The sequence below is a fragment of the Protomyctophum bolini genome (assembly GCF_963924005.1).
Source record: "Protomyctophum bolini genome assembly, chromosome: 1".
Lineage (NCBI taxonomy): Eukaryota > Metazoa > Chordata > Actinopteri > Myctophiformes > Myctophidae > Protomyctophum > Protomyctophum bolini.
Genome location: NC_137862.1, coordinates 30,826,267 through 30,849,180, shown reverse-complemented (window position 1 = coordinate 30,849,180; position 22,914 = coordinate 30,826,267). Strand labels below are relative to the sequence as shown.

The window sequence follows — 22,914 nt, the reverse complement described above, 5'->3', positions numbered from 1 at the left end:
CACACACACACACACACACACAAACACACACACGCACGCACACGACGCTGGACCAAAATAGGGACAGAGCAAGCTCCTTGTAATTTTCGGGCAGCGGCTGACTTCGCGGGTAACGGCGGCGACGAATGACTTGAGTCCATGACTCAAAACGCTGAATAAATAATGGCCCTTGATATGAAAAGGGTTGAAAGCCGCTGCTATATGTGAGAAATAACGCGACCAAATTGGAACCCACCTTGTTCCTCTCAAACAGCTCCGTCTGGATGGCTTTGAGGTCGGTATCGAGGGCCGAGGCGGCCTGCCGTCGCCGCTTGGCCAGCTGCTCCTCCAGGTCCTCGGCCTGGGCCTTCAGCTTCTTGTTGTCTCTCTCCAGGCCCAGCTTGTCTGTCTCCAGACGCTCCCTGCGGCCCCACTCTGCCGCGTTCTCCACCTGCAGCCGCTCCATCTGCAGCAGAGAGAGAGACGACAGAGTATTTATGTAATCAGGCACGTGCAGACATAGACATCAAAGGGGGCTTGAGCCCCTTGCCCTGGCCTGTACCCGTCATGTTGATACCAACAATAATCTGTATGATGGAATGCCATGGGTGAGCCCGGAAAATAGCAGCCAGGAGAATGAGAGTAGCAGGACACTGCCAAAGACACCAAGAGCTGCCAGCCAGCATACTAGTGCTGCGTGAACCAACACACAGGCATCGATCACGAGGACGTCCCACACTAACATACGTGGATGTACTCAAGAACGACACAGGAGCGCAATTGCGCAAAGCACCAACAAGCTGGCCAGATGTAGGGAGAACCGGGATGACTGGCAGCGACGATGGAGGGCTCGACGACCTCCAGACAATGAATACAGCATTTACTATGCAAATGCCCTTCTAATTTCCATGCCATACACGGCAGCATTCAGGAGAATTGGCTTTTTCCAAACTCTCCTGAACCCTAACCCTTGAAAGAATTGTCCTCTGTGTAGAAATCCATGCCGTACGTCGCATCTCCAGTAGCTAATGAGTGCAGGGTCGCACCCTGTAAATAGCTGATCTACAAGCTCTCAACTAAAATGCTGAGGTTCTCTCTGGGAGTACAATAATAGGACAGGATGAGGAATGAATGCATCAGAGGGAGAACGCATGTTAGATAATAGATATTTTAGAGATAAAGCCAGAGAGGCCAGAATGAGATGGTTTGTACAGAGGAGGGATAGTGAGGTATATCGGTAGAAGGATGCTGAGGTTGGAACTGCCAGGCAGGAGGCCTAGAGGAAGACAAAAGAGGAGATTTATGGATGTAGTGAAAGTGGACATGAAGTTAGTTGGTGTGAGAGAAGAGGGAGACAGTCAGTGGACATGCATGAAGTTAGTTGGTGTGAGAGAAGAGGAGGCAGAGGACAGGGTGAGATGGAGGCAGATGATTCGCTGTGCGACCCCTGAAGGGAACAGTCGAAAGGAAAAGAAGAATAATATCATTTGTATAATTGGGACATTGTGTGTGCAAAATCTACTGAAAAATAATGTCAAACTTTTTGTATAGTTGTATTATCATCAGTGTCGGGAAAATAAATTAAGAAAGTAATTTCAGTAAAATGGAGTGTGTCTCTGTAAATGTTGAACAGATGGAAAGTATTAAAGGGACACTTCACCCTTTTTGCTAAAAAATAAGAAGTTTAGAAGATTTAGAAGACGTTTCTGGGGGTCTTTATGTGTGAAATATGTGGTTTTAGATATTTTAGATATTAGCAGTGTCCCTTTAATAGCTTGTGATTAATGACAATAACTACAATGGATCCATTATTTGGGACACCATTTCCTGAAAAGTCAGGTTTCCACCTGGCGGTGATGTTATATTGCAGAAATATTAATGATAATAATAACAATAAAACCCCCAAGGCACACATGGACCTGTCTCACATGACACAAGGCACACATGGACCTGTCTCACATGACACAAGGCACACATGGACCTGTCTCACATGACACAAGGCACACATGGACCTGTCTCACATGACACAAGGCACACATGGACCTGTCTCACATGACAACGTCTGAGAACCACCCGTGTACATGATTCACACAGTCCTGAAAGAGGGACTAATCCTGAAGAGATGCCCTGCTTAGTCTTTCATCATCATTATGCCAATCCCTTCTGCTTCCTTCTGTTCCCTCCAAACTCCAACATTCAAAATGTACTTGAGTAAAAGTACAAAGGTATCAAAATGTCCTTAAAGTACCAAAAGTAAAAGTACAGAACGTCAAAGTTTTCAAATGTATAAAAATCATTTGAAAATAGCAGATCTACAAGGTGACAATGTGACACATTGTCAGCCTAAAAGCATGGGCAATTGCAATTTAAGTAAATTTACTAGTAAATTTACTAAATTTACTCCCCTCCCTCCCTCCCTCCCTCCCTCTCTCCCTCCCTCCCTCCCTCCCTCTCCCTCTCCCTCTCCCTCTCCCTCTCCCTCTCCCTCTCCCTCTCCCTCTCTCCCCTCCCTCTCCCTCTCTCCCCTCCCTCTCTCTCTCTCTCTCTCTCTCTCTCTCTCTCTCTCTCACCTCAGCTCGTAGCTCAGCCAGTTTCTTGTCCATGCTGCTCCTTGCTCCCAGCTCATCCTCCAGGTCTTCAGACATGCGCCCCAACTCGTCCTGATGCACCTCCTTCAGCATGTTCAACTGAGAAGAGAGCACAAAAAAATGTAATGTAAATGTATTTTGGTGGGCTTGATGTCGTCGTAATGGCAGATTTTCTTTTACACTTGGTTGCAGCCGATCCACATGTTTGGTGGCGCTCAGGTGATCTGATACCAGATCTACCAGCTTGTAGATCTGCTATTTCCAGGCTCTCAACGTTTCGTGGTGAACCTGTAGAGCTGATATTCTTTTTCTTTCTTTTTTATTCAGAAAATGTTTCAGCATTTCCCCCAAAAAAACTGCCCATGCTAAACTAGCAGCTTTAAATGCTTTAAAAAGCCAGGCATTCTCTGGTTTAGGTTTTAGGTCGTGTGCCTGTGCCCTACCTGCTCTGACACTTAGAGATAACGTGACCGACCCAATCTCCTTCCCCAATCTGGCTCTCCACGCCTCGTTCCTATCCTTTCATCTCTGCATGTCTGTCTGCTCCATGCAGCCAGAAACTCTGTCCTTTCATCAACATCACTCTTTCTCCGCTATCTCCCCATGTGGCTTTCATCGCCCTGTGTATGTCTTGTCTCATATCTGGTATCTCAATGTACCCTCTCCTCTCCTCCCCTCTCATCGTTTCATTATACCAGGGCCTGATGAATGATGGCAACATCCATCAGAGCAATTCCATGGCCTTCACCCCCTTTGTTCTCTGAAGGCTTTCACTGCCCCCTGATGGTGAAACTCTGCCAACACACCACCACCAAACGCCAATGACTGAAACAAGCAAGTGTGTAAGTGTGTGTGTATTTTTGTGCGTGCATGCATGCTTTTGTGTGTGTGTGTGTGTGTGTGTGTGTGTGTGTGTGTGTGTGTGTGTGTGTGTGTGTGTGTGTGTGTGTGTGTGTGTGTGTGTGTGTGTGTGTGTGTGTGTGTGCGCGTGAGTGTGGATTCAATGGAGTTGAGTGTAGGCAAGTGCTCGATCTTTGAAAGTCCATCTGTAGGAGGAGGAAAACAACTAAGATGGCAGGACATGTGTGCATATAAAAATACATTATTGTCGATAAAATCAACTGTAGATTTAGTTGACTAAAATCTTATGTTATAGAGCATTTTCAACCAGTGGTCCAGGGACCACCAGTGGTCCTTGAGGTGGTCAGCAGGTGGTCCCCAGCTAAATGATGGAGAGAGTTGGTAACCAAATGGACCCTTATAGATCTTTAACTCTTGAGAGCGTAAAATGAAACCAAATGGACCCGTATGGGTCCATCTGTATTACTACTGTATTCTACAGAATGTAGAAGGATTGTTATTTTTTATCGTTTGCCTGTTATCTCTCATAATGGTACCAACGTCAATACAGTATGGAATTGTGGACACAATCACAGTTTTGGGTCTGATGTCAATATCGCTAGAGGGCGCTAACTAAGTCCACATGTTTGTGTACATTTTTTGTTGTATTGTAATCCCCATAGGGGGATTTTAGATCGCCTCAAACTGTGTTTGAAAAATAAACAAATCATCCCGGCGGTTTCACTCATATGGATATGAAGAATCAACTGACTGAGAGCTAATGTTACTTCTGCCAAATTAGTAACATTTTCGCTAGAAACAGACTGTATCAAATATGAGTGACTGACTGTCGTAAACCATACAAAGACACCTCCCTGACAATATTGAGCGGGTCAGTTTGTTTATTTTTGGTTCTCATACAGTATGAGACGGTTTTAAGATAACCCATTATTCTCCATGAGAAAAACTTCCGCGAACCCCTTGGAACCAGAGGATGAGTGAGTGATGTCAGGACTTAGGCGGTCTATTTAATCAACTAAAAAAATGTATCTGTATCAGTGGTTCTCAAACTTCTTCATGTCAAGTACCCCAACAATTATATGTATTTGGCCGCAGACCCCCATCTCAAAAACGTTGTTCGAGACCCCCATCTCAAAAACTGTGCACATGCTGGTTTATAAGTGCACGTGACAATAAAGGAAAATAAATTCATACTTAAAATATGAGCCATAAGAGGCATAAGAGCCCGCTAACAAAACAACCATTGTACAAAAGTCTACTCTATTGTGTGCATTGCTACTATGATCAAAGCTGTGCTTTGGCTCCTGTAAAGTCCAGTAGAGAGAAAAAAAGGTAAGTACTCTTTATTGTCAATGGCATTTGATGTTTGTGTTAGGGACAAGATGACGTAAATTTTCCCTTCATTGTCAATGGCGTTTTTAAAACAAACATTGAACCTTAAACCTGTATATAGGAGGGGCTAGCACCCCTCAAAAACTCATACCCGTGTGAAGTGAGGGACACTCTTATCTTCATACATCATCACATTCCGGCCAATCACAATTTGCTTCGGGGAAATTGCATCATTTCCTGATAATGATGAATCACTCAATGAAGCAACCCCCTTCTTTTGATATTCTAACTCCCTTTTCTGTAGAATTTCTGAATTTCTGACTTCCCAGTAACTGACAACATAGGTCACCACCACCACCAGTTAATTTAGTTCCGTGGATCTACATTACTAAATGCACGGTCAGAGACCACATGACATACCTTCACAGACTTTGAAAACCCCTGGCTTATGTGGTTCCAAATTGCCTTCAGAACAGAATATTCACAACATGCGATTGTGATACAAAACATCAACCATATTGCATTAGCAAACTAGATAGTATGTCAGATGCAAATGGTTTTCATGTGGAAGTCTATCATTGAGTGTGTGAGTGTGTACTTGTCTACTATCTCACCTGTTTGAGGGCTTCCTGTTTGTTCTTGTTGAGCTCCTCATATTTGACCTTCCACTGGCTGAGCTCGGCCTCCAGCCTCTCGATGCACTTACTCAGAGCGTGTTTGTCACTTGGGGAAGAACACAGGAGAGAAGAGAGAAGGAACAGGGGCAGAGTGAGCAAAGCCTTTTTTTTCTCCCCCTTGTCATTACATAATAGTTTAGCTTTAAAGCAATGCTGTCCTCTCAAGGGAGTTCCTGACCAGGACACAGAGGACACGTACCACACACGCTGGCCGTGCACAGAAATCAATAACAGGTCACTGGTTCACTTGTTCTTTGTGGCGGTTGGTGGTCTGAAAGGCTGTGAAAGCCATTCCTCCATGACATACACTAACAACAACAACGACGGATAAACTGAAAAAATAAAAGCTGTTCTCCACTTGGAGTTATTGTATTGAAAGGCATCAACCAGCTAGGTCCTGCAAGCTCGTTCTTCTTATTAAAACCCTTGAATGTCAAGTGATGAATACTCGCAGCAGGGAACAAACAATGCTAGAGGATGATGGATAACACAATAAGACTGAATATCGCACCCAAAAAGAAGAAAATGTTACATGATCCAAGGTGAAATATGGCATTTTGGCACAAAATCAGTGTATTTATTTTTCTGACCCCCCCTCTCCATCTATCACCCCTCTGTCCATGTTTGTCTTCTCTCTCTCCTTCAGAAGGACCTAATGGGACTCGTCCAGACTTACTCTCTCTCCTTCAGCAGGACCTAATGGGACTCGTCCAGACTTACTCTCTCTCCTTCAGAAGGACCTAATGGGACTCGTCCAGACTTACTCTCTCTCCTTCAGAAGGACCTAATGGGACTCGTCCAGACTTACTCTCTCTCCTTCAGAAGGACCTTCTGGGACTCGTCCAGACTTACTCTCTCTCCTTCAGAAGGACCTTCTGGGACTCGTCCAGACTTACTCTCTCTCCTTCAGAAGGACCTAATGGGACTCGTCCAGACTTACTCTCTCTCCTTCAGAAGGACCTTCTGGGACTCGTCCAGACTTACTCTCTCTCCTTCAGAAGGACGTAATGGGACTCGTCCAGACTTACTCTCTCTCCTTCAGAAGGACCTAATGGGACTCGTCCAGACTTACTCTCTCTCCTTCAGAAGGACCTTCTGGGACTCGTCCAGACTTACTCTCTCTCCTTCAGAAGGACCTTCTGGGACTCGTCCAGACTTACTCTCTCTCCTTCAGAAGGACCTTCTGGGACTCGTCCAGACGCAGCTGGATGGCGTTGAGCTTGCCGGAGTCGTCCTCCACGGCGGTGATGTCCTCCCACAGGTGGTGCCTGGTACTGCGGTCCTGACGGCTCAGGGCGGCGGAGGAGCGCAGGCTCGTTGTGGTCACCGCGCTGCAGGTGGCGCTGCGACCGTCCCAGCTCTCTGACGCCTCGACGCCACCGCCTGGAGCGCCTCTGGAGCGCAACACTGACTCCAAGAGCTCCAAGTCCTGGAGGAGAGGGAGGGGGAGGCAGTGTTCAGAGCAGTTTGTTTGTTTTAGTCGTAGTCGCAGCGTGCCACGTTGTGAGCTTGTAGATTTTCAGCATGCAACCAAACACAAAATGACTTGACTTTTAGTTCTACCGGATCTCTTTTCCACTAGTCCCTCCCTAACATTTTAGTGAGATGATGAGATTCAATTTATTGTCAATGTACAGTACAAGTACAGCACAGCGAAAGGTATTTTCGCATCTCACCAATGGTGCAAACATGTCAGTAAGGAGGATACATTATTTACAGTAGTAACAGTATTAACAGTAGCATGAGCTGAGCAGTAGTAGTAAAAAAAAAAAGAAAAAGAAAAAAAGTTTAGTCTAGTTTTTAGTCTAGTTTTTGTTGCCGAAATTGTCAGTATACCGGTAAGTCATAGTTTTAGTCACGATAGCTTAGTTTTCATTGAGTTTTGTTGTCAGTGAAAAAAGTCAATGAACATTTTTCGTCATAGTTTCGTTTGTCACGGGGAGAGAGGAAGGACAGACAGACAGGCGAGAGAGGAGGAATGGTAACAGCGTTACGATTTGCACGCTTTGAACTTAATCAGGTTTTTTAACCTGTTACGACCTGAGGCAGATTCTACAAATGTCTTTTAAATCCCATAACCGTTATCAGAGGTTGTCAAACTGTCTCATGTCAAGGACCCCCAACATTATACAAAGTATTTGGCCACGGACCCCCATCTGAAGATATTTTGTTCCAGGTACCCCAGAAGAAAAGATTTGAGTAAAAAAAATCACATTTTCACGATAAAAAGATTAATAAAATCTAGTGCTATGAGCTTGTATATCTGCTATTTTTGAATAATCAACCAATGAGCTACAACATAGCTAAAACCTAAAATGACATAGATGCTTCCTCGGTTTTAATGGGTTAAATTGAGTCATTCTTTTGCTTGGGTTAGAAGCTGACATAGTCATTTATTTGCTGGGTTGGTTCCATGACCCCGGGGGTCTATAAAAGGTCCATTAAAACTCCATTAAATAACCTCAAAGCAGAGAGACCCAAGGTTCTCATTAGAAAGCATTGATGTACAAACTGTGGGCCGGCACTCAACCTGTGTCGTGGCAGTCAGATATCTACTGGGTTGCAGAATTGTGTACAGCAACATTAGAATGCAGCGTCATTATATAAAATAAAATAAAATCACACTCGTGTGAGGTGAGGGCGGCCACTCACTATATTTATTTCGGCCACATGACGATCCCGGGCTCCCCCAGAGTCAGTGTTGAAGTGTCCTTGAGCGAGATACTGAACCCCTAATTGCTACCGATGTGCAGTTGGTGCCTTGCATGGTTTCCACCACCATATGTGTATGAATGTACTGTATGTGTGAATGGGTGAATGTAATGCACAATCTATGTAAAGTGCCTTGGATAAAAGTGCGATATAAATGCACGGTACCATTGCTTACTTATAATAACGAGAATGTTCTAATCCGGATGCTTTGCACAGGTAAGGGTCCTGTTCTCTCTCACAGGAGCTTGCTGACAGTTGCCTGCACTGTGTCCCTCTGCTGGGCTATAACATTTACCTTACAAACAATTCACTAGTCCTGCAGCAGGGATAAAGGCTTTCTTTCTGCCTCATCAGTCGCAAACGGTCCCGAACACCTTTCAAACCACCCACATGGGGGCCAGAATGAAGATCCGTACGTACGGTACATTCTCTAGAACAGTTTTCTCTCTGTTCCCTGTCTTCCTCACTGCCAGGGTCACTCATCAAAGGGTTGGCCCACGGACACATGCAGGGGCTCTGCCAAGAAGACATGCTGTGAGAGGAGAAACCCACGGCACCGTGGGTGGGTTCCAATTCCAATGATGAAACATTTGCACATCCCATTGTTGTTGTCCAAAAATAATGATCTCATGGTAAACAGTCTTGGAGATGAATTGGGAGAGACATCTCTCATGTCTCTCCTGTCATCTCAGGAAAACCTGAATGACTTTGCAGATACTGTATCTGTCTAGATGCTGACGGAAAGAGACAAATCTTTGCTTCTCTCCATAAGTCCTTAGATGAACTTTTTAGCTCAGTCAACAAAGAACTATGTGTGCTTTAAAGATGATGTCAGCTCAGTCAACAAAGAACTACTGTATGTGTGCTTTAAAGATGACCTCAAGATATACTTTTGTCTTTTGACTGCTTTCTCACTAACTTCACAGCTTATTAGATCAAAGACTTGATTTAAGTGTTTGTTGAATAGATTGGCTTTCTACCTGGGATATTCAAATAAAAATCCCCAGCTTAATAGAAGGTTTAAAGGTAACAGTTAATGGCTTGATTGATTGATTGATTATTATAGCATGAATTTAAATTAAATATAATCAAAACTGTCAGATCTAAAATGTGCATAATAGATTAGGCAAATTGTAGCCCTTCCAAGCAGAACCAGCAAAGTTGTCTTTATGACACACACAAATGAGTTTGTGTGTACATTATGTCGTATACTGTACATGTAATTGTTCCTGTGTGTTTTTTTCAACAAGGAAAAGCATTTAAGCTTGTTAAAGTAATTATAATCATCCATGGATGAAAGGGATAACAGCGTGACAGCCAGCTGTCTAATCTGGAAGTGAACTGATCTGATACCGAGTGTCTTTTGGCCAAAACACTGTGTTGAAGATTGGAAACGTGTCAACGTTGCCTCGCCCTCTCCGTCACCGCCTCAAATTAGTGGTGGAAGTACTGTCATTTATTTTTACTATAAAAGTATCAATACCACAATGCACAAGGTAGAAATACTCTGTTACATGTAAAGCTGGGTGTTCAAAACGTTCTTGAGTAAAGGGCCATTCGCACTGAGCACTATCTATGACTATAAAAATATGGTTATAAAAATCTGTCTAAGTCAAGTGTGTGACAGAGTTCACACCAACTATATATAATGGTGAACGATATAGTTAGAGTTATCTTTATAGTTATAATGCTTGGTGTGAATGGGAAAAATCTTTAGAAAATAGCAGATCTACAAGCTCACAACGCATCACCTTGTGGCACGTTGTGATGTGTGTTTTGCAAAAAATTAGTCAAAATTTTACAACTAGTAAAGTATTCAAATAATTGTAGTGGAGTAAAAGTACAATATTTGCCTCTGGGATGGGATGTAGTGGAGTAGAAGTAAAAGTATTGAAAATTGGACATACTCCAGTAATGTACAAAGTTACAGTACTTAGTACAAGTGCTTAGTTACATTCCAGCCCTGCCTGTAACCTAGGTCAAATACTGCACTATGCAGCCCAAAACTCAATCTGTAGAACAGCTGTTAATTAAAATAGCGTTAATACAAAGTAATTCTGTGGTAGAATTAAATCGTGCAGTAGACTTAATCTAACACGTCGCTGAGAGTGTGCTCTTATTCCCCTGCTTATGCATGGTGATTGCAATTTTTAGATGAATAACAATGACCTACAGGAAGGTTAATGGTAATGGCTGTATAATGGCTTTTAAATAAAGAAACAGAGACTGCCAGACAGACAGACAGACTCCCATTTGGAAAGATATGTCAGGGACCCCCATTCTCAACCATTTTAATTTCAAGGACCGCTTATAGAGCAATATATTAGGCTAAAGTGATGAATGCATGTTTTGTAATAATAATATACACAGTAACTAGTAACTAAAGTTTTCAAATAATTGTAGTGGAGTAAAAGTACAATATTTGGTATATGTAGTGGACATATACATGAATGTACTTAAGTTACTTTCCACGTCTGACCCTCACAGAACAGCATACTGTATTTAATCAGATGCTCCCTTCTCCATTAATTACTGTTATTTATATATTTTCACTAACCTTTTGTACAGGCTACATGCCCACAACATTATTGACCTCATGTGTGCCAATGACCTTTCACAGAAGGGGCCTAAGGTACATTAAATATCAATGCCTGGTCAGGTAATTACAACTGTTTGTGTTCAGAGGCCTTGAAGCTAAAGTGGAATCACAGACTGAAAAAACAGATGCCGTCATTCTAAGGTTTCCCCAGCAGGGGGACCCAGCGTGAAATGTATTATGTCTACGTTTCAGATAAAGAGTCTGCCACATGTGGAAGTACTCAGCATGTGTTTATGTGTGTGTCTGTGATTGAGAGAAAGAGCGTGATTCACTGACTGACTGACTGACTGACTGACTGACTGAATGAATGAATGAGAGACTGAGAAATAGAGTGCAGTGACAGAGAGAGAAAGAGAGAGAGAACTTATATAGTAAGAGAAATCTATGAAAATCTGAGAACTAAATCGTTACCAAGAAATTTCTTCACCAATGTGTTTCTAAATGTGTCTAATAACATGTACTAAAAGTTTGAAATTCAACTACTGTGGGAAATTGAGTTATTAGCATAATATGTGAATACCCATAACATCCTATATAAGGCCAAAAAGTCAACATTTCATCATTCTCTAAGTAGCATGTGACATATGAAACTAGGAGTTTTTCATGATTCTGAATCCATTCCAAGCATTAGTTTTGCACAAAAAACACTCCTTGGGCTAAATTAGGCCATATCCACTTGACCAAATGTGCTGACCTCATCACTTTTTGTGATGACGGCTATGGCCGTTTTCCTCCCAAGGAGTGTTTTTTGTGCAAAACTAATGCTTGGAATGGATTCAGAATCATGAAAACCCCCTAGTTTCATGTCACATGCTACTGAAAGAATGATGAAATTTGGACTTTTTTTCTTTATATAGGATGTTATCGGTATGGTCACATATTATGCTAATAACTCAATTTCCCCCAGGAGTTGAATTTCAAACTTTTAGTACATGTTATTAGACACCTTTAGAAACACATTGGTGAAGAAATTTCTTGGTAACGATTTAGTTCCCAGATTGGTCAAATACCTGATAAAATGCCCTTACTAATAGTGACAGAGAGAGAATGAGTGACTTAAAGTGAAAGAGAGAGAGAGAGAGAGAGAGAGAGAGAGAGAGAGAGAGAGAAAGAAACAGTGACTGAATGAGAGAGAGGGCTAGAACAATGGAGTGAGGCAGGAAATGGTACTATACTGTAGTGTATAGGGCAGTGGTTCCCAAACATTTTAGCTTAAGACCTGAAAGAGAAATTAGACGTTTGCCTGGGACCCAAACTAGTGTAAATAGCAGATCTATAAGTACACAACGCGTCGCTTGGAACCCAAACTAGTGGACATAGCAGATCTATAAGTGCACAACGCTTCGCTTCGCGTCCATTTCCACTACTTCTTAAACTGTTGTTTTCTAATTCGTGGAATTTCATAGATTTGTTCATGAAATTGTTTCGCTTTTTTGGGAATGTTTTTAGAATTTTCGTTGAAATAAAATGAAAAAAAAATGAAGGTGACCAATAAAAGTGTGTCCACGACACACACATAGGTTCCGACCCACTGTTTGGGAAAATTTAGCAGCCCCTGCAAGACCACCTCTACTGGCTACGATCAGCATGCTCTAATTCAACTAGTACAGCCAGTGTATGTGCGTGCGTGCATGCGTGCGTGCGTGCGTGCATACTGTATGTGCGTGAACCTGTATTTGAGTGAGTGTGTTACCATGGCAACCCAGTCTGAACTGACTGAAGGTCAAGCCTGATAGACAATGACGCCAATCTGTATTCACAGTTTGAACCCAACCTCCTCATTATGAGGTTAGTGTGTGTGTGTGTGTGTGTGTGTGTGTGTGTGTGTGTGTGTGTGTGTGTGTGTGTGTGTGTTTGTATCCGTCTGCACCCTTCCCTCAACAGGCATAGAGTACTGTACGTGTACATGTAATTGTTCCTGTGTGTGTGTGTGTGTGTGTGTGTGTGTGTGTGTGTGTGTGTGTGTGTGTGTGTGTGTGTGTGTGTGTGTGTGTGTGTGTGTGTGTGTGTGTGCGTGCGTGCGTGCGTGCGTGCGTGCGTGCGTGCGTGCGTGCGTGCGTGTGTGTGTGTGCTGAAACAGTTATGCAGAATGCTCCATCCTTGCCAAGAAATACAAGGAGGCACACCCTTCCTAAAAACAGACACTGGTGCTGTTCTGGTTGCAGTTCTGGTCAGACGCAGTGGAAGTGACCAGCAGTTCTGGTCAGAGGCAGTGTGAGGTACAAACGTATTCAAAATCAAAATGTACAGTACTACACCAAAAGTAAAAGTACTCATTGTGCAGAATATCTATAACGCATTGTGAGCTTGTAGATCTGCTATTTTCAAATGGCCAAAATGTATACAAACTTGAAGTGGTTAATGCATGTTTTGTAATAATAATCAAAATATTCAAAGTAGTAACTAAAGTTGTAGTGGAATAACAGTGAGCTTGTAGATCTGCTAGTTTAAGAACACAACACCCAAACGCAACCAACCATAAAATGACTTGTCTTTTAGTTCTACTGGATCTCTTCTCCACTAGTCCCTCCCTAACATTTTAGTCTAGTTTGTATTTGTTGAGGAAATAGTCAGTGTATTGAGTCTTAGTTTTAGTTATCATAGCTTAGTTTGTATTTAGTCAGTGAAAAGAGATAGTCAACGAACATTTGTCGTCATAGTTTTAGTCGACGAAGTCAACACCGCTACAGCAGCAGTACCAGTAGTACTGCTGTTACTGCTATAGGACTTCTGTTGGGTGCGGCTTATATATAGCTGGGATTTTCAGTAAAAAAAAAAGGATGTAGTAATAATAAAGAGCAAGGCTGTAAATGTCCTTTAACCCATTTTGGGCGGGAACCCCTTTTGGTGTTTTAAAGCATCATGTCAAAGCTATTGAAAAATAGCAGCTCTACAAGCTCATAGCGTGGCACAGGTGCTACAAGTTTGTAGGTCTGCTATTTTAGAAAAATCGTGAAAATGTAGTGCAAATCTGAGCCTTCTTAACTCAAATCTTTGCTTCTGGTGAAGTCCCTGGAACAACATATTTTCAGATGGGGGTCGGTGGCCAATTACATATACTAGCCCTTACCCGGTGTGAGATATCCCCCTTGTGGCCGTGGGGGGTACTGCGCCCTGGGTGCGTTTTTAATTCACTAATAAATTCATTATTCATTTATAATTCGTTTTATATAAGACCTCCATATTATTAATGTCAATGCCTGTGTGAAAAGTGGGAGCGATTGGTGCAGGCGGTGAGGAGATACGGCTGTGTTTCTGACAGACAGACACACATTCAGACAGACAGACATTGACTGATTTATAGTATGATGATGATTTTTGGGGTCCTTGACATCAAAATGTTTGAGAACGACTGACATGATAGATAGAAACATGGGCTTTTCAGAAAACGGTCAGGAATTTGAAGGCATTTGTAGAATCGTTGTCAGGTCTAAATGGGTTAATGATGGCGAACGTATATTTTCCTTGTATAAAAACGCTCCCTTACAGTCGTACAGTAACCCCTCAAAGAGGAAACCTTTCCAGAACTGCAGAGGGGCCAAAGAAAATGAAATCAAGCAGCCGTTTGGCTCCAATCCAAGCATTTAATGCTCCCGTTCTGAATAAATTCTCCTCTTTTTATGTGTGCCTTTGTGTTGTGCCAGTCGGCATAAAAAGGAATAAGAAAAGTAGACTTTTTGATAGCGGCAGCGACTTTTATTCTAACTAGGTCTAGCTAGAACAAGACTAAGTACTGCAGCATCCCCGTGGCCCCAGGGAGAGTCCATGCATGTGTCATGTGTGTGTGTGTGTGTGTGTGTGTGTGTGTGTGTGTGTGTGTGTGTGTGTGTGTGTGTGTGTGTGTGTGTGTTCTATTTAAGGAAGGCCCTCTGTACAGTTAGTGGTGTAGATACCCAGGAATGCACACACACACACACACATTCCATATGCTTTGTCTGTCCTGGTATCTAGTCGTGCTGGCCTACATTCACAAAGCCCTTCATGTCACATTGGTCATGTAGACACAGCAGACAGACAGCAGAGCACACACACACACACACAGTCACACACACACACACACACACACACACACACACACACACACACACACACACACACACGTCATGTAGTCACAGCAGACAGACAGACAGCATAGTACACACACATGGTTGTTTCATCTGGGCCCAGGACAGAGGGGCGGGGTGGGGTGGGGTGGGGGGCAGTGAGTTACGTCATACAAACTGAATGCAGGAGAAAGTAACATGTGAGGAAGGAGTGCTCGCTTTATTCCATCTCAGCTTTTTGAGACTGTTTTTGTGTGCGCAAATTAATAATTTCATGAATGGTCATCTATGGCAGGGGTTCTCAATGTTTTTGGCTGGGGCCCCCGGAAATGCTTTGGCCATGTATCGCGAACTGGAGATCCCCCCTAAGCACATTGTCGGAGTTGAGGCGTTATATTTTGTTTTGTAATTAATATATCAATAAGTGGACAGCTTTAAGCTTATAATTGAATAGAGGTCACTATTTACGGTATATAGCAACTCATTTTTGCCACCCCTATTTCTTTCTGAAGTTACAGTACAACTCTGATTCAGTGTTCTAAAAACCTCATCTAAAATGAAGGCTCCTGATGTTCCATTGTAGACCCAGGTATCAGATTATTTCCGTCCGTCAGTAATTATTGATATGGAGGAAACAGGAGGTAGGAGGGATAGTGACAGACTCTACCACACCGTCTCCAACCTGAATGCTAATGAATCTGTTGAGGGTACAAAGGGAAGACAGCGGTATTTACATGTGATGAGAGCAGCAATTTGTGTCGTTGCCGCTGGTTGTCACGTCTAGGTTAGGTGTGCGGTGTGTGCCCACATTATAAGTGTAAAATGAAACGAAATGGAGCCTTACGAGTCCATTTGGTTTCATATTACACTTTCAAGAGTTAAATTATTGTTAAACATCTGCATTACTTAATTTACAAATTAGACCGACAACCTACCCCAAACCCTAACCCAAACCTAACCACAAGCACGGAGAAACGCATGTTGGACCTTTGGTGTGTCGCATAAGCGTGCGCACCCCGTTTACACAATAATGAAGAATGTAAAGTTGTTTTGATCAACGTTTGTTGTTATCTCTCCTATGGTACCAACATCAATACAGCATGGAATTGTGGACAAAATTGTATCCAATGATAACAAAATATTCCAAGTCTGAGAGGCATCTCATCAAATGGTGCTCCGTGGCTCAAATGCTGAATAAATAATGGACCTTGACATGAGAAAGGTTGAAAACCACTAGGTTGTGTGAAACCCACCTTTTCTCTGTCCAGTTTGTCCTCGACGTCCACGTCCCTCACCGGCTCTGGTTCCGGGGACCCGGGCAGCCCCTCCCCCACCCGGCTCACCGGGGACACGGGCAGCCCCTCCCCCACCTGGCCCCCCGGGGGCTGAGAGGAGGAGGTCGACGAGGAGGAGGGCGACGAGGGAGCGATGGAGGACGGAGGCTGGTGGTGGGGGGAGGAGGAGGTGGTTGAGCAGGAGGAAGCGGTGGCGGGGCCGGGGGGAGGTGCTGCCGTCGCAGAGCTCTCCGCGCCGCGCAGTCGGAGCGCCTCCTGCCGCAGCGCCTCGTTCTCGGCCGCCAGCTCCTGGCGCTCGCGCCGCGCGCCGCTCAGCTCTTTGGTCAGGGCGTCCAGCCGCTGGCGCAGCTGGCGCACCTCGTCCCGCGCCCTGTTCCGTTCCGACCGCACCTGCAGGGGGTTGGACAGTTTTCACTAGGTGTGGATTAATCGCACCTGCAGGGGGTTGGACAGTTTTCACCAGGGGTGGATTAATCGCACAGTGAGGGGTAAATAAATGGATTCATAACCCTCTGAATGGAATCGTCAGTTACCTCATAATGTCATTTATGTTGTCACTTATATCTGACCTTACATTTGTACTGCAAATAGTCTCCTCTCTCATTCTCACCAATTGATAATAACTTTGTTATTGATTGAACATTGTGCAGCATGCATCAAGACACACACACACACACACACACACACACACACACACACACACTTCAGATGGAAGTCCCCGCCGCCCCCCTCCCCCCTATCGTTGAAGTGGTGGGACCAAAGTCCCCTGGAGCTGCATTTACAGTACATGAGACACTGTACTGCTTTGATCCTCAAGAAGGGCACAACCATGTTTGTTTTTGATCTTACGGTTACGGTTAGGGTTATGGGTGTAACGATACATTCTAACAGCGATACGATATGCATCACGATAGATGGTTGACGATACGATACATGGACGATATTGGTTCATTATGGCGATCCGATCCGATACGATTCAATGATTTTAAATCGATACAGTAACTATTTAAAATACATTGACATTATTTTAAATTAAGTAATTAAACCTCTCTTTTTCATTTTTCTTCAAAAAATTACTAAATACCACTCACAAAAATGTAGTATTGATACAATCGATTAATTGCAAAGCAAAACGATTCCATACCGATTATTTCCATTGCAAAACGATACGACACGATACATAGTCAATGTTGCTGTTTTTATTTCGATATACTTCGATTCTTGAAATTAAAATAGAATTTTTGATGCAGTTACTATATCGTTACACTACAAAGCTTGTTATCTCAATGCTGGAGAAAGGCCAAGACTAGTATTATTAAGGCTGGCCAAGCCATGGCTGAATGGGTAGAAAGAGACTGTCCTAGTGTCTGAGTCAGCTCAAGTGTCCCTGAGCTGTACTAATAGTACCCACTGCTTCTAATGGATGAGGATGAGTTGTGAGCTTGTAGGTCAGCTATTTTCAGAGTGCAACACCAGAGCGCAACCAAACATAAAATGACATGTCTTTTAGTTCTACTGAATCTATTTTCCACTAATAGTCCCTCTCTAACATTTTAGTCTAGTTTGTATTCGTTGACGAAAACTAGTATAGTATAATAGTATATTTAGTATAGTATATCATAGCTTAGTTTTTATTTAGTTTTTATTTAGTTTTCGCCCGTGAAAAAAGGTAGTTGACGGAGATTTTCCGTCATAGTTTTAGACATCAGCACCACAACAAGCAGCACTTCATCAGCATGCGCACCAAGGAAGGAGGCCCACCTTGCTCCACTTCTCCCTCCAGTTGGCCGTGCAGTCGGACCACCACCTCATGGTCTTCTCCATCTGGGCCGCCCTGGCCCGCGCCTCGTCCAGCTCACGCAGCCTCAGCTCCTCGCGGCTCTCCCAGTCGGCCCCCGCCAGGTCCCCCATGGCGCCCAGGGACACCAGCCCCCCCAACCCCCCTAACCCGGGGGACAGCAGCAGAGGGGGGCTGGAGCTGGGCGTGCCTCCGGTGGGGCTGGGCGTGTGCGTGAGGCTGTCGGGCGAGCGGATGGCCCGGTCGGGACCCCCATGCAGGCCCAGGCCACACAGCAGGCTGCCTCCGGACTTCCCGCTCTCGGAGAGGTGGTGGGGGCTGGGGGTGTGGTTCATGATGACGGACGAGGAGGAAGAGAATGACGGAGGGAATGAGGGGGAGCGCTGCTCAGGAGAACATGGTCTGATGCTTCATCCGCTGTTGTGGCTGCGCCTGGAGAGAGACAGAGAAGCAGTGGTACCTCAGTACAATGTTGAAGTATTTGTGCTTTACTTGAGTATTTCCAATTTCCAGTAAAAATATTGTACTTTTACTCCACTACAGTAATTTGAAAACTTTAGTTACTTTGCTCAGTTACTTTGCTCAGCGATTAATCAGCTATTAATAGCCATTAATAGCTGATCTACAAGTAGGTCTTTTTTATTATACATTTGAAAACTTCAAACAGGATATTCTGCATAATGACTACAAATTGTTTTTTTACACTTTTAAGTACATTCCGATGCCAATAACATTGTGCTTTTACTCAAGTACATTCCGGAATGTATTTCTATATTGCAGTATTGATACTTTTACTGAAGTAAAACATTTGAGCAGTTATTTTTCCAGCAGCACTGGACTGGAGAGAAGCACAACAACAGGAAGAACAGCCACATCAGAGCAGGGAAAACAGATGCATTGTTCACATGGTTGTGAAAGGTAATCATTCACAGACATAAAACTGTGCTGCCTATGGGAAAGAAAACCCCTTGTCTCGTCTCAGTCGCACACACACACACACACACACACACACACACACACACACACACACACACACACACACACACACACACACACACACACACACACACACACACACACACACACACACACACACACACACACACACACACACACACACACACACACACACACACACACACACACACACACACTTAGATGCTGCACATGGCTGAGTCTGGATTAGACTCTGCCCTTAAGGGGAAGTGAAATGGAATAAAAATAAACAAATAAAAAAGTAGATGAAAGAGTACAAGAGGGCTACAACTCAGACAAGAATGAATGTGGAACTACAACAACACACAAGCAACGGGTACCTCGGCTCATCCCTACAGACCAATAATACGTAGCTGTAATTATTCCAGCAGCGGGTGTTGGGAGAAAAAAACGAGCACTGTGGGAAAAGCTAACAGCTACTCTACACCCTACTGCCGCTCGCCTCACACACGTTTGCGTTTGCTCACATTTGTCATCTTGTCCTCTCTCTCTCTCTCTCCACTCGTCTCTCTCTGGGCCAAATTGTTATACTAGCGCTGCCATGAGTAAAACCTATCCGTGGTGCTTTTTTTAAACCGTTGCTATACCCTACAAATCTCTCTTTTTTCTGCCACTCAGCTTCTAGTTTGTCTCTGTCCCCTGAGCTCTCGACTGCTCCTGGAAATGGAACAATCTTCATTCCATCTCTCAGATCTGTTACCTCTCCTTGGATTCACGTCTCAAAACCACCTGTTCATGCTATTACTGCACTACTGTTTAGTTCTACAAGTGTTTCACATTGAAACACCTGTGTTGGTTCCCAACATGGCAGGTGTACATTTGAAACTCATGAATACAGACTTGTATAAGGCCCGATTTAGACTGCAGTTACATCAAGTCAAATCAGATTCAAATCAGTTTTTTTCTTCTCAAATCCGATCTTTTGGCACGACCATTCACACTACCTTTTGCAAGTGACCAGATCCGATCTGTGCGTTCAGAATGATTTTAACAACTCAACCCATATCTGCTTTGGTTACCGTGGTAACCAACAACAATCTGACATTGCAGATAGGACCGCGTGTAGCCATTCTCTGTACCATTTTAGTTTAGTTTAGTTTGTACTTTGTACGTAGGCATCCCCCAAAGTGCAAGGAGCGCCAAAGTCTGACGTAATTTCACATCCTACCCGTTTTGCATTTAACCCTTTTGAATTCCAATAACTTTTCATATCGCGTCAAATAAGAACAGTGTTCCAAAAATAAACAAATGATCCCGGTGGTTTGACTCATATGGATATAAAGAATCAACTGACAATGTTACTGCTGCCGAATTATTAACAACAGTAACATAAAATTCGCTAGAAACAGACTGTATGACATATGACTGACTGACTGTCGATACAGAGACACCTCCCCGATCACATAGACAGTTTGTTTATTTTTGGACAACAATTATTATATGAGACGATTTTAAAATGAAACTTCTGCGACACAGGGGATGAGCGAGTGATGTCAGGACTTTGGTACAGATTTCACCGTCTGTCCACTGTAGTGCTGACATAATGATAAAACAAACGTATGTTGCACTATTGTTTTCTCTCTTTACTGTACTCTCGCTTTTTTTCTTTCTATTGCTCTCGTTTTATTTCTCTCTCTCTTGTTTACTTAAATGAAAATACTCGCGCTCTGTAATGACGTCACGTCGTCAGTAGCGCTGGGGTCGACAGTTTGATATGTGACTTGGGTCACATGACATCATCTGGTCGTTGCATTCAGACCGAGACGGATCTCCTCAGATCGGATTTAAATCACATTGGAAACCACCTAATATATGTGACTCAAGTCAAATTTGAAAAAAATGGGATTACATGTGACCTGTCTGCATTTAGAATTATTTAAGCAAATCGGATTTCTATCTTATGTGACACAGATCTGATTCAGGCTAGGCTAGGCTAGGCTGATTCACTAACGCTGTCAGTGTAAATGGAGCCTTTGGCCTCATACACACGTACAGATTAACAAATGTTCTGTGTTCTGTCTGTGTTTGATGGCCGCCTCAATGCTTTTCCAATGAAAGTCACATGGTTCGACCAAAAATACACTGGAATGTATGGACACTTGGAATACACTGGAAAAAGCATTGAGGTGGCCACTAAACACAGACAGAACATAGAGCATGCGTTTGATATGCGTGTATGAGACCCATGAACCAATGTTCTACGCCAATCACACAAATTGAAACACCTGTGTTAGTTCCCAATTTGTCTAAAATGAGTTGAGAGCTGGGGGCGTGGGTGGGAGAGGATGAGCAAGCTAACTGTATCTGTATTGTATTGTATTGCATTGCATTGTATTGTTACATTATGTAATGTTTTATCCATGTATACTAGGGACCCCTCTAGCATCTCAAGGGGCCACCCATCCTCTCAATACATTCAGAAAATACATTCAGAAACACGCACGAGAGAGAGAGAGAGAGAGAGAGAGAGAGAGACAGCCAACCATCAGTTTGTTTTCTCAGTGTGAAACAGCGTGTGGGCAATCTACCGCTGTGTGGTATGAACTGTTGACAAAATGTTTGACTGCACCTACGGAACTCATAATGGCCTTTTCCACCGGGGTTGAACCGGTTCAGTTGTCCTACTGAACCAGTTCAGAGTGTTTCCACTGATAATGAATTGGTTCAGAACACTAAAATCCGCAAAATGGCCGCCGGTTCCGTGAAAGCACCAAGAATCTAGGTCTCCACCTCTGCCATAGTCCTCCTCCCTGCTTTCTGCAGCTCAAGATCAAGGCTTTCACTCTGACAAATCTGACATGGCACCTTGCACGCTTCCTCGAAAGCTCACTCTCTTCTAGGCGTTGGAAGATATCTAACGTGAGCCTAGAGTTGCCCTTCAACCCCGCTTGGGTTTGGGTTCCACCAGTTCTTCCCTGGTTCTGATTGCTGTGGACTCAAATGTTCAGGCCTCGTTCCCGTTCCGCTCCTAAACAATTACCCTCCTCATCACCTCCTCCTTCTACCGCTTCCTCTCTTCCTCCCTCCCGCTCCCCCTTCACTACACCTCTCCCTCCCTTTCCCCCTTCACTACAACTCTCCAGACAGACCACCCCACTCCCCTCCCTCTTTAGAGGATGCAGAGGAAGTTCCAGAGAGAGGCCCGAAAGCTGCTTCGCCATGGGAACAACTCCAACAAGAGGGGGGGGGTCTTTCACGTTGTGAGCTTGTAGGTCTGAAGTAAAAATTGGGCTTGAGACAGACAGAGAGAGAGAGCCGGGCGCTACAGTAAATTGAGCAGGTCGTGTGCATTATTAGGAGAGAGAGCTCGGTCCAGCTGCATATGGGTATAGGTAGTGGCGTGTGAAACCCTCCCTGAAGCCATAGTGTTTATTTGTGAAGGAAGCGTTTACCCTGTGTGCACTGTGTGTGTGTGTGTGTGTGTGTGTGTGTGTGTAAACCTCTGAAAAGGAACAAGGATGTGCATGTCCACAATCAAAGCTGGGCATGTGCAGAGCGAAAAAACACAAACACAATCAAATCTGGGGGAAATTGTCCATTTTGGTTCCACTCCCGGGGTTAAATGAACACTGAGGATTTACTGAGTTTACTCTTTTGTAATTACCAGTATTCTGTTTATTTTAACGCTATGTCATAACCGGTATTCTATTTATTTTAACGCTATGTCATAGCGTGCAAATGCAAAAGACTCATTCTAACAGCGAGCCATTTTCCTTTTCATTTAGTATAGTGTAGTCACTATAGACTGTAGGCTGAAATTGATGTCATTTGGAGAAACTGCACCAAACTCTTCCAGTTGCCAACTGTCAAAGTGCTCTGACCACAACAGACATGTATGCTCACACAGACGCGTACGAACACACACACATACACTCTTCAATCTGTGGTTCGGATGGGGACTCAGGTATCACTCCTGAAAGGAGAGAGGAGGAGCGGGAGACACAGACACAGACACAGACACAGACACAGACACAGACACAGACACAGACACAGACACAGACACAGACACAGACACAGACACAGACACAGACACA

The 22,914-nt window shown here is 43.8% G+C and overlaps 1 protein-coding gene across 1 annotated transcript in view; it reads right to left on the bottom strand.

Moving 5' to 3' along the window:
- The window catches only part of ccdc102a (coiled-coil domain containing 102A), an 80,378-nt gene that overhangs the window by 22,409 nt on the left and 35,055 nt on the right, over window positions 1-22,914 (bottom strand). Inside the window, exons 2-7 of the mRNA XM_080764182.1 lie at window positions 17,848-18,316; window positions 16,045-16,476; window positions 6,598-6,866; window positions 5,375-5,483; window positions 2,550-2,666; window positions 236-445 (exon numbers count right to left, since the gene is read on the bottom strand). Of these exons, the coding sequence (XP_080620308.1) occupies window positions 236-445; window positions 2,550-2,666; window positions 5,375-5,483; window positions 6,598-6,866; window positions 16,045-16,476; window positions 17,848-18,219 (1,509 nt within the window). The 5' untranslated portion in view covers window positions 18,220-18,316. The remainder of the gene's footprint in view (window positions 1-235; window positions 446-2,549; window positions 2,667-5,374; window positions 5,484-6,597; window positions 6,867-16,044; window positions 16,477-17,847; window positions 18,317-22,914) is intronic.